The 16278-nt window shown below is 36.5% G+C and overlaps 1 protein-coding gene across 1 annotated transcript in view; it reads left to right on the top strand.

Annotated features, from left to right (window-relative positions):
• Positions 1 to 2654: 2654 nt before the first annotated feature.
• LOC137242495 (neuronal acetylcholine receptor subunit alpha-10-like) overlaps positions 2655 to 16278 on the top strand; it is a 140710-nt gene continuing 127086 nt past the window's right edge. The window contains exon 1 of the mRNA XM_067769782.1: positions 2655 to 2853. Coding sequence (XP_067625883.1) covers positions 2766 to 2853 — 88 coding nt within the window. The 5' untranslated portion in view covers positions 2655 to 2765. The remainder of the gene's footprint in view (positions 2854 to 16278) is intronic.

The following is a 16278-nucleotide window of genomic DNA, read 5'->3' as shown; positions in this document are numbered from 1 at the left end:
CACCAAGGGATGCGTATCACTGCCATTTATAAGAAACTACTTGCGGGCGGCCACCGTGGTGTGATGGTAGCGTGCTCCGCCAACCACACCGTATGCCCCGGGTTCAACCCCCGGGCAAAGCAACATCAAAATTTTAGAAATAAGGTTTTTCAATTAGAAGAAAATTTTTCTAAGCGGGGTCGCCCCTCGGCAGTGTCTGGCAAGCGCTCCGAGTGTATTTCTGCCATGGAAAACTCTCAGTGAAAACTCATCTGCCTTGCAGATGCCGTTCGGAGTCGGCATAAAACATGTAGGTCCCGTCCGGCCAATTTGTAGGGAAAATCAAGAGGAGCACGACGCAAATTGGAAGAGAAGCTCGGCCTTAGATCTCTTCGGAGGTTATCGCGCCTTACATTTATTTTTTTTTTTTACTTGCGAAATTTAACTCTTTCTAACTGTTTAAAAGTTATTTAAAATAACAGGCGCTTTCGATGTCAGCTTAACACGGACTTTGCATCACCCAATTCAGCAAGTTATTAAAACAAAACACTAAAAGAAAAGTTATATAATAAATTTATATGCTCACTTTGCATTTTTGAAAAAATAATAATGAACAATTAATTCAAATAAAATGACCCAAGGCGAACAGGTTTTTAAATTGTCCTCTAGAATAAGCGAAATCAGTGATGCAAAATCCTTTAGTAGGTTCTAGGGGCATAAACACTCCTTTGAAATTATTCTTACCTCATACTTAAGTTGAGGATATATGTGCTTGTGAGAACGGTTTGAAAAATCACTAAGTCTAGCATTCAAACATCTGTTGTTTATTTGCGAAACTATACAATAGCGTCTGAAATTTTAATTTTGATCTTCATGATCTTCATCTTAAACACCCAAGTCTCCCGATTTGACATTTCCTAAAGTTGGCGGTCCTATCCAAAACTAGTCCCTTGGAGTGAATTACATTGATTATAGCCTATCAACCAAGTTTAAATATCAACTACACGTTACGGATCCTTTTACAAATGTGGATACGTAGGCACATATATTTACCAGGTGAGGCTTTTTCCTTCGCAACAACACTCAAAGTGGTGAGGCAAAAGCTTTCCGAAGACAGTCGAACTAATGACCGTGTGTGCTACTACCCTAACGTAGTGGACATTCGAGCTTGTCTGAAAACTGAAGCTACGCGGTCATCCATAATGAGCTCCTATATCGTAAAGCCGGAAAACAGGAGTTAACAACTTTCAACTTAAAATCCGTCGACTTTCATTCTAAATTTGATTTAACGAAGACTATTGAAATCAATGTTGTGAATACAAATGTCTGCAATCTTTGGTCTACATTTTAAAAATTTTATCCAGGGTCCTTGTAAAATTTTAATTATGTAGATGCGCCGAGGATTATACGATTTTCACCCATGACGCAATGACATCCACTTAGACTGCTTGTGATTTCGAGGGCGCATCCTTGGCCGAATAGTCACTCCCTAACGTTTCAAGGTGTTTCTCTTGTGTAGCTCGGCAGCATAGCACGACAAAAGCATCCGTTGGAAAGTCTTCGGAGCTACACCTAGAGCCCTTGGTGAAACTACGCTTTGCACGAGATATACAAGCAAAAGTGTGACTATTTTATGTATATCTATTTCTTTTCAGCAGACGTAGCAGTACCAATTCCAAAGACCGGGGTTAGGTCCGAAGCCTCTCTGGAGCAAGCGAACGAGGGACAATCCCTTCGCAAGGAGCTACTCCTGAATATTTTTGAACGGTCTGCGAGATTTTGATGGAAACACTCCGGATCTTTCCGAAATTTCCAACACGTTGATTTCCTTAAATACATATAAACAAAACCTTTCCTAAATATTATTTTTTTAAATAGAAAAATCAAGCTTTTAAAGTATTAACACCGGCGTACGCCGGCGCGCCGCCTACGCCGCCGCCGCCTATAAAGTGATCGGCGTAAACCTCTAATTTGTATGGGTTGCTCATTCGACGAAATAATTTTTAGATAGAATTAAACTTTTTAAACTCATTTATTTATAACAAATATTTTTATGAAACATGCTAACAATTAATACGTTTACCTACTGCGTTTAATGCGAATTCAATATTCTATGGATTCATTTTCCAAAAGTTATTTTAAAACACAACAGAGTTGCATACAGAGTTGCATGCAATATGCTAATGAGCTGAATACAATCACAGCCGCTAATATGGACATGTTTCGTAGCAGATTGTAATTTATTAATTTTGATATTGTGAAAATGCCGGGACATACCATTTCCCGGCGGGACACTTTGTGAAAAATACGGGATGTCCCGGCCAATACGGGACATTTGGCAACGCTAGCTATAGGTCTTATTTCGAATAAAATTATTACAATTTTTATGTTTTTCTTTTTTTACAAACCTTGATACATATAAGTATTACCAAATGTACTCCTTGGTTTTTTCGTTATTAGTTTCCTCGATACAATGTAACCACGAAATTTGGAAAAATGACAGGAGACAGATTTTCCTCAAGCAACCTTTTATTCCGAAATTTACGCCCTCTTAATTTTCGTTCTGGCTACGCCTGTTGATGTAAGCAACGATTTATATTTAGCATCAATTTAGCATTACTTGAGCAAATTAAATCACAGACAAATTATCCAACGTGTCAAGTGTACGGCAAAAGATTGAGCACAGAAACGGATCGGTCTCTCAATGTGTTCATGATTAACTTCGTATCAGTCGAATACGGCGCACTGTGAAGAAATATCAAACATAACAGCGCCTAAGTAATAAAATGAAAAATTCAAAACTAATTCCGTGGTATTCGTTACAAATCGTTTTTCTAGTGATATTTTCAATGGAAATCGCTGTTGATTCAAAGTGTAAGTAAACTTTTTCTCATGTAAAAAACAAAAAAAAAAGGTGTATTATCCATAGCTTTTGGCATGTGCTTAAACTGTCTTTTGTCGAGTGATAGGCAAAATTAGTGAGTAAGTAACAACAACTTTATGACAAAAAGCAATAATAACCATAGTATATGTAGTTTTTCAGGAGAGCGTTTTAAAACTTAAAATTGTTTGGCAAAATCATTAGTTCAGTGCGTGGTTTTAGGGCTGCCTAAGATGTCTTCATTTTTTAAGCGGGTTTTATAAGCGTTTATTTACTTTCACCTGGCTGTTGTTTGTAGTCAAATCTTGCTAGTTAAATTTGATACACTTCCCGGTGTCCGATTGAGCTGAAATTTTGCACACATGTATAACTCCGATGACAATGCAAAATTACTTTGCGAGAATTCGTTAAATTAATGGATAACAGAGTTATCGGTAAAGATTTGTGTTCACAAGGGAATAAAAGCCTAAGTCCTTTGTTTAGAGGGATGTGGAATAACCTACAGCGGCTCAAGAACGAGATAACTTCGCTTTGTTTGTGTATACAACGAACGTAGAATTTAGGCTGTTATTCCTCAATGTTGCATACTTTTCTGCGCACTTGATTTTGTTTTACAGATTTAACCCACAGAGCAGAGATATGCAATAAGTAGTTGTAAACTGAACGCGATATAGGCAAAGTCACAATAAAATATCATTTTATGTTAGTTAGCACTGTTTGACACAATTTTATATGTGCTCTCTGTCAAAAATGCTTCAACTAACTTAGTCACATTTTATTTCGATTATGAATAGGTATGCCCCAATATATTCACATCTTGATATAAAAAATCGTGTACTCATACTCAGTCAGGGTTATTTAAACGTAGCGATTCGTATCAGTAATTTGGTTGAGAGTCTTTTTCATCCTGACACCGCGTTAGCGTTGAACGCGAAAGATCTGACAACCGAAGATGCTGATATCCGAAGTGAAGCCACTTTTGGCAAACACATACGATATATTTTTTCGAAAATCTGTATATTCATATGTATGTATGTATGTATGTATTTAACGTTTTGTTGTTGCAAGAAGACGTGAACATGTGTATGCACATACATATATACAAATTCATTTGAATGAGTTGAACAAAGCATGGGGCGCATTCCAAAAGCACAACTGCTGGCGAAGTTGATTAGTGATAACTTCTTGGAACGCACAGTTGCAACTTTACGACAAATTAGTGAGCATAAAAATTGTCCGCTCTATTCACTCAACGTTTTTATCGATTGGTTGTTGACAGTTGCTTCAAAGTATCGATTCAAAAGCACAATTTCTTTCACTCAGCCCCACTATTCGCTAACTGTGAGTTTTAAAATGTACACAAGAAATTGTGTAAACTTTGAAATTCTGATTCTGTAAAGCAAAACTGTGAACAAAAAAACTCACTGATAAAAACTTCGAGAGTTTTCTTGGCAGCCAGTGTACACTATTCTGACATTCAAAACTCATACGCACTTTTGCAAAATGACTTTTTTGTTTTCATGGCGTTTGATGAATATTTTCTCACTGACATAAGACTTTTACATTCAGCGCTCAGCAAAACAATGTACACAATAATTCACAGAATCGCATGAAAATTTAAAGTGTAAATTGTGTGTGCAAATGAGTTTTCAATGAATGTACATTTTTCAGTTTTTCACAGTTACGGCATTGACCCCCTGATAACTGATTATTAGCAAGATCAATTAATTGATGGAACAAACAACAATGATCAGCTTGGTGTTAATAATATAATACACTCAGACATTGACAAACCAGGTGGTCATCCAAAAGAACTAGAAATATTTCTTGGTGCTAGTTATGTTGAGATCTAACGTTGACGTTGCTAAGGGACTTGTAAATGGAGCAATAGGTCACATCACTGAAATTGTATGACCATATTACAGGCGTGCCCAACTACACCATTACGTTATACCATCGGTTCGCGTAGACTTTGGTAACGATGGCGTTCACATAATACAGCCTAAATCAGTTCAATTTCCTTCTAAATTTAATCACGGCACAGCTGAAAGAAGAATGCTCCCGATTATCTTGTCGTGGGCTTCAACTGTGCGCAAAATGCAGGGAACTACTGTAGATCATGCTGTTATTTATATAGGCTGAAAATTATTTGCTGCTGGTCAAGCTTAAAACGAACGTACGTAGAAAACCCGTGTCAGCTGACACGACCTAACGTATGAGTATGAAATGTAAACGAAAACTCACCGACGTTCAACGCACCAACGTACTTAGCCCTGAACGTAGAAATCAAACCAATTTTAATTTTTTCCGTAAGAACGTGTCAGCTAATTGCTCTCTCACTAGACAGAGATGCCTACTAAACTTTTTTGCGCTAATTTTTGACCGTTTGCAGTTATTATACAAAAAGGCCTAAATATTGTTTAAAGCTTTGTTGAAATATCCCAAAATTATTATATAAAATTGGAGGTCACAAATAAATGAACTAGAAAATCTTATTCAGTATTTGTTTCTACCATTTGCACCCTGAAAAATTGTACATAATTCCAAAAGTTGATGTTTGCATAAGCATGCATGCAAACAGGGCAATGGCAACAGTGCTTTACTGTAAACAAAACACACAAATATGTTATCTACATGTACACAGACGCACACATTGATTCCTACTGGCTTGAGGGTGTTTCGTATGACAAACGTCCGAACGTACGACACACGTCGCACAATGGCGCCTCTGCCGTTAAAGCATGGCAAAAATCAAAAAAGTCATGAAAGCGTTCGCTAAATGTAATACATGTTTCTAATAGAGAAAATTCCAGGGATCAAGAATATATAACTTTTTTTCACATAAAATTATAGTTTACCAGGTAGAGCCGCTCAAAGTTGACCAATTTTCAACATTGGGAAAAATTTTAAATTTTTCTTCTTTTTCGTTGTATTTAAAATGGTTTTGTGAGTAAATAAGGCGGCCGGTTGTCGTTTTCTTGTATAGCAATTAAAAATAATTTAATTTATGAATGAAACGAAAAAAAAATTGTTTTTTGTTTTTGTTAAAATTGGCGGATATACCTGTTTTTCGAAATGCCTATTTTTAGGCCCTTTTTAAAACTTTGATGGAAAAGAAAAAAATGTTAAAATATGTGCTCCGTCAAATAAACAGTAGTTATTTGTGAAATATTCACTTACCTAAATTCATAAAGTCTACCTGCGTCCAGCTGCAACTTCACTTTTTACATCAAATAAAGTTAAATAATCTTGGGCATAAATACGCACCTGAGCAGGTATATATAATTCAGTACGGCCGTAAGGTCGTTTTTGTTATTGGAACTTGTTAACAACATACATTTTTTTAGTTACGAATTTTATACCTGAAATTCATTTTAATAATTTGAGTAGGTATATAAAGCTATCCATCATACAATGCACATTATCATTCGTCTTTTGGAGATTAAGGAACTAAGAATTCTGTTTACTTAAATAAAGTGAATAGTATTTTTAAATATAGTTCACAGTTTAATATTTATTCAGATACACTCGAAGCCAATTCTAATATGTATCTAGAAAACTTGAAACTATTTGCGGTGTTTAAATCTACAAAGTCAAGACGGGACTTCGTTGAGGCTATTATGAGAGAATTAGCGGGTGAAACATTAAGAAAATTAAAGAAAAGGAAGGCCTGGAAGAAAAAATTGGTTTACAATACATTATGATAGAAAGAAAATGGAAGGACGTCTATCGTAACAATTCAAAATTTCTAAGTAAGCATGAAAAGTGGCTAGCTGACAAAACTTTTTTGCACGAAGAAACGCCTAGCACGTTAACCAATCCAACTAGAGGGAGACCAACAAAATCCATAGAAGAATGTTCTACCTACACAAGGAAAAGGAATCTGTCTGGTACCACAAAATCTATGGCCACGACTCATCTTTCAGAAGCACTGGCTATTAAATATAAAAAAGACGAAGAAAACGTGAAGTCTCATATAACAGAAGCTGTTGCGGTAGCAAGTCCAGTGCGACTGATGAGGATCAAAAACAGCATTCCCACGCTGTTTATAGATCTCGGTTTAACGAAGGAAAAATATATTATATTGCGTAAGGCATTATTGCAACGTAATGCCGATATTTTACCTGGATAAAAAAAAATTATTCAAGCCAAGAAAGAAGCAGTTCCGCTAAGTCCCAAAATAACCGAAGTATCAGCTGAAATTGAGCTACAAAACCTAATGGATCATACGTCTACACGAATGCTTCAAAGTTTTACAGAAGAAAAGTTGAAATCACTGCCAAAGGAGCTAGCATTGATAAGTGGGGCTGTGATGGATCTTTTAGTTATTAATAAAATACATATTTGCCTTGTAAATTAAAAAAAAAAATGTAAAATTTTACGATGAATTTTGAAGCACCTTGTTATTGTGGCACCAAAAACGGACATGTGAGTTTTATAACAGTATTGCCATTTAAAAGAAACAATACGTCTATCGATTTTGGTAGTTATTGATTACGGGACTACTTAGATACAACTTTTTATCATAAGTGGCCAGTGCCACGCTATCTTATCAAAATCATTAGTCTATCTTATTTAATGCTTAAATACGTCATTATAAGACAAATCTCATTTTATTTTTTTTTATTTTTTACTAAAAACATTTTGTTTTTGCATTTTTCTAAAAATTTTCGATTTTTTTGAAGCACCCCGTTTCTGTGACATTCTGAGCTTTCACACAATAAAACTTCAAATAACTAGCTTTCATTTGCATTTTAAATTTTTAAAATATCTTTATTGGTTCAAAAGTTATGATTTTTGCAAAGAAAAAACTCAAAAGGCGCCACTGTGCGTCGGTGCATACTTGGAGCTTTAGGTCTTTAGCAGGTCTTCGAATCTAAGAACTTGACTGTTCAAAGTTAACTTCAAAGAAACTTGTAATGTTGATGCATTAAAAGAAATGGATAGGATGAGAAACGTTACAAATAACTAAGTAAAGATTACATAAATAATTTAAGCAATATTTTACCCTACTAAAAATTAAAAATTGATATTTAAATTAAATTTAAGAAAAAAGCTTTTCTAAGGACAAGCTTTTATTACCTGTTACTAAACGAACTAAAAAGTAAAAAATAAAAATAAAGAAAAAAACTTTTTTAAAAATAAGCTTTTATTATTGGTTAATAAAACTAACTAAAAAGTAAAAAATAAAATTAAAGAAAAAAACTTTTTTAAAAATAAGCTTTTATTATTGGTTAATAAAATTAACTAAAAAGTAAAAAATAAATTGACTGTAAAGAAATATAACACTTTATAAGTTCATTGTAACCTTTAACGATAATTAGGCTTCTTCGTCTGCGACAAAAAAATTCCATATTGTACATAATTATATATTTTTAACATTAAACCTTTACACCTAAATTATTAAATCTTACAGTTTATATCACAGTCCCAATTGGTCTAATAAAAAGCGTGTTATATTTTGATGGTATAATTAAGAACATTTAGGACCTTCTTTTCTTGCTATCACAATGTAACACGCTTTTATTAGAACAATTAGGACTGTGATATAAACTTTAAGATTTGATAATTCTCTCAGGGAGAGAAATGAGAAGCTGACCAAACAGTTTCTGTTGAATACCCAGAAACCTGGGCATCCCAACAGACATCTGATTGACGAACTAGCACCGCCTAGGGGCCTAAGCATTTTGACGAAATACTGCACCTGAGAACCCAGCCGTATGAAGCGAAAAAACACAAGCAGGTCCTTGGTGAACTCCATAGACAGGCGTCGGACCTTTATGTCGGGAATTGCCCGGTGAATCCAGTACTTGAAGAAAAATATCCAGAACTCGCAGAAGAGGAACGCATACTCCCCAGGGAAACGCGTGTCACTCTTGCTCAACTTCGCTCTGGATACTGTAACAGGTTAAACCCTTACCTATCCAGAATCAACCCCGACATACAAAATGTATGCCCCGCTTGCAATGTGTCCCCACATGACACCAACCATCTTTTTAATTGTAATGTGGAACCAACGCCTCTAACACCCCTTTCCTTATGGTCCACCCCTGTTGAAACGGCAAGTTTCCTTGGACTCCCGTTAGAGGATATTGAGAACAATTTGTGATCGGTCGCGGCTATTAGGTGGGGCGAGCATTGCTACAACAACAACAACATAATTTAGGTGTAAAGTTTTAATATTAAAAATATATAATTATGGACAATATGGAATTTTTTTGTCGCAGACGAAGAAGCCTAAAGGTTACAATGAACTTATAAAGTGTTATTTATATTTCTTTACAGCCAATTTATTTTTTACTTTTTAGTTAATTTTACTAACCAATAAGAAAAGCTTATTTTTAAAAAAGTTTTTTTTCTTTAATTTTATATTCAGGTTGACTTGACAGTTTGGACAGCCCTTTTTTATACTCAGCGTGCTTTGTACACAGAGTATATTAACTATGATTGGATAACGGTTGGTTGTACAGGTATAAAGGAATCGAGATAGATATGGACTTCCATATATCAAAATCATCAGTATCGAAAAAAAATTTGATTGAGCCATGTCCGTCCATCCGTCCGTCCGTCTGCCCGTTAACACGATAAATTGAGTAAATTTTGAGGTATCTTGATGAAATTTGGTATATGGGTTCCTGGGCACTCATCTCAGATTGTTATTTAAAATGAACGAAATTGGACTACAACCACGCCCACTTTTTCGATATCGAAAATTTCGAAAAACCGGGAAGGTGTGATAATTCATTACCAAAGACGGATAAAGCGATGAAACTTGGTAGGTGAGTTCAGCTTATGACACAAAATAGAAAATTAGTAAAATTTTGGACAATGGTCGTGGCACCGCCCACTTTTATAAGAAGGTAATTTAAAAGGTCATATGTATTTAATTAGCGAGCTTTGCTCATATTGCTTTATACAATGGTTTTTGTAATTGATATTAGAGAAAAATTTAAAAGGGTTGCAAGTTGTAATTTGGCAATCGTTGAAGATATCATGATGGAATTTGGCAGGTTACTCCTATTACTATATGTGAGCCAAATAAAAATTTGCAAAATCGGTTGATGAACACGCACTTTTTAAAAAAAAAAATTTTTTAAAGTCAAAAAATTTAATATCTTTACATTATATAAGTAAATTATGTCAACATTCAACTCCAATAATGATATGGTGCAACAAAATACAAAAAAAGGAAATTTTCAAAATGGGCGTGGCTCCGCCCTTTTTCATTTAATTTGTCTAGAATACCTTTAATGCCATAAGTCGAACAAACATTTACCAATTCTTGTGAAATTTGGTAGGGGCATTGATCCTATGACGATAACTGTTTTCTGTGAAAATGGGTGAAATCGGTTGAAGCCACGTCCAGTTTTTATAAACAACCGTCTGTCCTTCCGTTCGGCCGTTAACACGATAAGTTGAGCAAAAATCGATATATCTTTACTAAAGTTAGTTCAGGTACTTATCTGAATTCACTTTATCTTGGTATAAAAAATGGCCGACTATGACCCCGCCCACTACCATATTAAGTAGAAGAAAATGAAAATTATGCAGGGCGGAATCAAAAGCCCTTGGAATCATGGGAGGAATACTGTTCGTGGTATTACATATATAAATAAATTAGCGGTACTCGACAGGTGTTGTTCTGGGTCACCTGGTCTACATTTTGGTTTGATATCTCGAAAACGCATGCACATATACAACTAAGGGTAACTCCCTTTTAAAACCCTCATTAATACCTTTAATTTGATACCCATATCGTACAAACACATTATTGAGTCACCCCTGGTCCACCTTTATGGCGATATCCCATAATGGCGTCCACCTATAGAACTAAGGCCCACTCCCTTTTAAAATACTCATTAACACCTTTCATTTGATACGCATGTCGTACAAACGCATTTCTTAATTGAGTCACCCCTGGTCTACCTTAATGGCGATATCCGGAAATGGCGTGCACCCATAGAACTATGCCCCACATCCTTTTAAAATACTCTTTAATACCTTCCATTTGATACCCATGTCATACAAACACATTCCAGGGTTACCCTAGGTTAATTTTCCTACAGGGTGATTTTCCCTTATTTTGCCTCCAAAGCACTCATCTGAGTATATAATGTTCGTTAGCACCCGATCTTAGCCTTCCTTACTTGTTGTAGTTGAAATTTAAGTAACTTCCCGAGAAGCTACAAGCTTGAAACTTGGAATATAGTTCAGAACCCGATGACAATGCAAGGATCGAGATATTCACAAAATCGTATTTGTGGTCCGATTTGGCTCATATTTGGAACACATAATACATACAAAAATAGAAAGCGACCTATGATGTCCGATTCGGCTCATATTTGGAACAAATATTACATACAGTCCGGTAGAAGTGACATCAAAATATTTTGGAGTTGGAGGAGGGACAAGCATGCGTGGCGCAGAGTCGAGTAAAGTCTTTGGAAGGATTATGTTTTGAAGACTTAGATTGTAACAAATTGTCAGGAACGAGTCCTTGTAATAATGAGTCACTAAATGAACTAAATAGAATGAGAAATAATAGGGAATTAAATAAAGCCAAAAAAATTGAAAATAATATAATTTAAAAAAAATGTTGAATTTAAACGGTTTTATTGAAAACAATACTTACATGAATTAATAATAATACTAAAAGCCCAAAATAATTAGGTAGGTCCTAGGTACTAGTCATCATAATTCTCATCAATCTAGGGCGTTGATCAGACAATTAAATAAAAGCGTTGGACGCGTCAAATTTCTGTTGATAGTCATATATTTGTAAGACCAACTGAACCTTAATCAGCTTATGCTATGCCTCACATTTTATAGCTTTTAGTATTATTATCAATTCATGTAAGTATTGTTTTCAATAAAACCGTTTAACAATTTTTGTTGTTATATCGGCCTACTGGTTTGTAATATCGCGGGTTTGAATCGAGCTCAAGGCCTAACAATAATTATTTTATCATTATTATTGTTATGATAAATGTTTTCTTAATTGAAAAAATTTCTTTCTTCTATTCTAATTTAAAATTTTTTTTAATTAAGAAATATAAATATTGTATAAATATTTTACTGCAAATCCTCTTATTTGCAATCCTCTGCAGAGTTCGTATCACTAAACTGTTGAATAAATAACTCCAATATTGAATAATGGAAAAATGGCCTTTATTAAAGTACTTCACAATAACACTCAAACTGTGCAACGAATAGCTTGTTTAATAACCACACTGATTGATAGCTCAATGAAACTCTACTATTCAAAATAATTCTGCTATAGCTCGCTAGATAGCGCTTAATCGAAATCTCAAATCAAACTGAATTCCAGCGCCTCTACATCTGTTGCCTTTTATACCCCCTTTGGTTTCCTCGTTCGCATTTTTCCAGAATCTACTAGTATTGTCCATGAGCTCTCAAACTTCTCAGCTATATGCATGTGTTTGCGCATTGACTCTCCGCTGCGCGTATTCGTACATGGTACATATGTGTAGACGCAATTATGTAGGTACATAAAGATTGAAATTTTGATGTGAATGTTTGTAGTTTACAGTCTCTCAAGTACACATAGGCGTATAAGTAAATGCATCTGTGTGTGACATCTCTCTGGGCTGCCTTATATATGTGTATACTTGATTTGATTATTGACGTAAATACTGCTTGGCATGGCCTTAGCATCGCCTTAGTGATGGTATAGCTTAGTGATGCTAATATCCGTGACACTGCCCTCCACCTAAGTCTGATCGTCCCGATCAGACAAATCTCTCGATCTAAACGCTGCTAGCATCGCCAAATGTACCACTCTTCTACTCCGTGGTTTCTCAATGCTTTGTATGCGGTAGATGGTATCACTGATCTTCTTTACAACCTTGTACGGGCCTTCCCAACTGCACCGAAATTTGGATGGAACACCTTTCCGCCGGTGAGGGTTGTATAACAGTACCAAATCTCCCGCCAAGAAACCTTTCGAATTATTGTTCTCATGGTACCTGTGTTTCATCGTACCACTCAATACCCTGGTTCGCTCCTTCACACTCTGTTGTTTGGCCAATGAACTACTTCGTAGAGCTTGCGCTTGACGGATTGGCTTCGCATAATCAGTATCGTTCCCACATTTCACAACAGTAGTGCGCTCTGGCTTGAAACTACCCTCGCATTCTTTCTCGGAAATTCGTTGCTTCGTTTTTCTGCGTCGTTTAGGTTTTTTCCAGGGATGCACCTTAACGTTAAGCTAATCGTTTATCAAAAAATTTCCACCGTTTCCGTTGAAACACTTCGAAATATTATCGATAAAGAAATTATCAAAATAAATTGTATCTCGTTTTTAACCGAAACGAAAAGCTTTCGTTAACGTTAAAAACGTTAACAAAAACGTGATACTTTATGTTTGAATTGTGCTGGCAATGCTACAGCCATGGTGAAGCCGTAAGGTGGCAACAACGAGCGCACATACACACACAAGCTCTATGTAATTTGTTTGTGTAATTCGTTGGTGGTAATGTCAAAAATACTCTGAGAAATGTTCGTACTGTCAAAATTCAAGAGAAAAGTTGCAATCAGCTTGGCTAATGCTTTCACCTTTAATGACTCCGCCATCAATCAGCTTTGCCAGCATAGTTTGAAATTAATAATCAACATAAACGATTTGATTTCGTTTTGATATGGCAGAAAACGAAACGAAATCATTTCGTTAATTTGACGATCTTAACGTTAATAAACGAAACGAAATGAGTTCGTTTCGCTTATTAACGTTGATTATCGTAACGAAATGATATCGTTTCGTTGGTTAAGCATGCCTGGTTTTTTCAATGCCAGTGTTTCTCTCGCAGGTACTTTTGATTTTGATTTATTTGGCCCATTCGATCTATCAACCTTTGCCTTTGACTTTCGTGGTCTTTTTCGAGTCTTTTCCACCAGTACCCGATTACTGCTGAACCCTTTTTCCAAACTAAAGTTAATTGGTATGTCCTGGTTCTTATAGCACATAATTTTTCTCCGCATATCGATCCTGATGTCATGGTCAACCAAGAAGTTCACTCCCAATATGACTTCATCAACGATTTCCGCCACAACGAATTTGTGTAGAACCATGACTTTCCCAATTAATACCTCACATACCACTTCGCCTTGGACTTGATTATACTCGCCTGTGACCGTACGCAACCTTGCTCCAGGTAATGACTTTACTCTCCTGTAGACCAAATCAGATCGAATCAAGGAATGAGATGCCCCCGTATCTACAGTCAGTACACGCTCTTTACCATTCACATTCCCTCTAATGGTAAGACTGCTTGATTTCCTTCCAATCTGCGACACAGATATCACAGGACATTCAATAGCCGGCGCAAGTTTTCGTTCTTTACATCCGACACGCTCTTGCTCATTTCCGCCAGCTTTGCGTTTACGGCCACCCACATTGTTGGAACTGTTAGGGTTGGTGTTGCAATAACGCGCAATATGCCCTGGCTTTCCACACTTAAAGCATTTTACTGCATCATTATTCTTCTGCTGCGTACCCTTCAATGCTTCCAAAATTGCGTCTACCCAGTCTGGCTTTTCCACTTCCACGCGATGAGCTTTGTACTCTGGCTTACTCAAAAGTGAGGCTGTTTCCTGAGACAGTGCATGCGATACCGTTTCAGCAAACGTTAGTTTTGGATTCGCATATGTAGCCCGCTTCCTTTCCACATCTCGTAGGCCATTTATGAAGCTCTGGATTTTCCCCCTTTCAGTGTATTCCACGCGTGCGTCTGCATTTGCAAGATGAGCCAATCTTTCAATATCTGAAGCAAACTCCTGCAATGTCTCATTTGCTTTTTGGTAGCGGTTTTGCAACTCAATTTGGAATATCTGTTTCCTATGCTCGCTTCCGTAACGTCTCTCTAAAGCGCTCATCAATGTTTCGTAGCGGTTCCGCTCGTACTCTGGGATGGTCTGTAAGATTTCCGCGGCAGGCCTTTTCAGTGCCACGAACAGATCTGCAACTTTATCTTCAGCATTCTATTGGTTCACTGCTGCGGTCTTCTCAAACTGTAGCTTAAAGACCTGAAAAGGAACAGAACCGTCAAAGGATGGTGTTTTTACCTTTTGATTACTCGTTGAAACTGCTGGGCGATTTAGTTGCAACTGCTCGATACGTCCTCTCAAAGCATCCACCTCGGCCTCGATTTTTTCTTCAAACTGTAAAATTTTTGTATCTTGCGCCTCCAACTTCGAGGAAATACGTTCTTCTTGCTCTCCCAGTTGCGCAGAGATCTGCGATGATATCTGCGCTGAAATTTGCGCCGACATTTCGGATATCCGTGCCTCTTGTGCTTCAATCTTTGCTGTTATACGGTTCTCCTGCGATTTCAGCTGAGATTACATTTGCGACGACATTTCGGATATACGTGTTTCTTGTGCTTCAATCTTTGATGACAGTTGAGATGTTATCTCTGCCTTTTGCGATTCCAGTTGGGATGCCATATTTGTGATGACATTTCTGTTATACGTGCCTCTTGCGCTTCCATCTTGGATGTTACTGTCGATGTTTGAGCAGTTATTGCAGCCAATATCATGTTCAAGTCTGTGCTGGTAATTGTCTGCGATGTTTCGTTTTGCTCTTCAATTTTTGTTGTCTCTTCGCCATCAAGATGAAAGACATACTCTTCCACATCAATTCCTTCTGCTTCCATTGCCTCTCGTAGCCGTGCCTGAAGTTCAAGTTTAACGCCGCTTGTATTCAATCCACGGCTATCCAACTCCTTCTTTAGTTGCTGGATCTTCAATTCACTGAACTTCGCCATTTCCTTGTTGTCCTCTAGAATTTATTCAACAATTCCTCTTCTGACACCAATTGTAACGATTTTACTGCAAATCCTCTTATTTGCAATCCTCTGCTGAGTTCGTATCACTAAACTGTTGAATAAATAACTCCAATATTGAATAATGGAAAAATGGCCTTTATTAAAGTACTTCACAATAACACTCAAACTTTGCAACGAATAGCTTGCTTAATAACCACACTGATTGATAGCTCAATGAAACTCTACTATTCAAAATAATTCTGCTATAGCTCGCTAGATAGCGCTTAATCGAAATCTCAAATCAAACTGAATTCCAGCGCCTCTACATCTGTTGCCTTTTATACCCTTTGGTTTCCTCGTTCGCATTTTTCCAGAATCTACTAGTATTGTCCATGAGCTCTCAAACTTCTCAGCTATATGCATGTGTTTGCGCATTGACTCTCCGCTGCTCGTATTCGTACATGGTACATATGTGTAGACGCAATTATTTATTCGTTTATGTAGATACATAAAGATTGAATTATTAATGTGAATGTTTGTAGTTTACAGTCTCTCAAGTACACATAGGCGTATAAGTAAATGCATCTGTGTGTGACATCTCTCTGGGCTGCCTTATATATGTGTATACTTGATTTG

This window comes from Eurosta solidaginis, chromosome 2, assembly GCF_040869045.1.
Source record: "Eurosta solidaginis isolate ZX-2024a chromosome 2, ASM4086904v1, whole genome shotgun sequence".
Classification (NCBI taxonomy): domain Eukaryota; kingdom Metazoa; phylum Arthropoda; class Insecta; order Diptera; family Tephritidae; genus Eurosta; species Eurosta solidaginis.
This window is presented reverse-complemented; position numbering and strand designations above follow the sequence as displayed.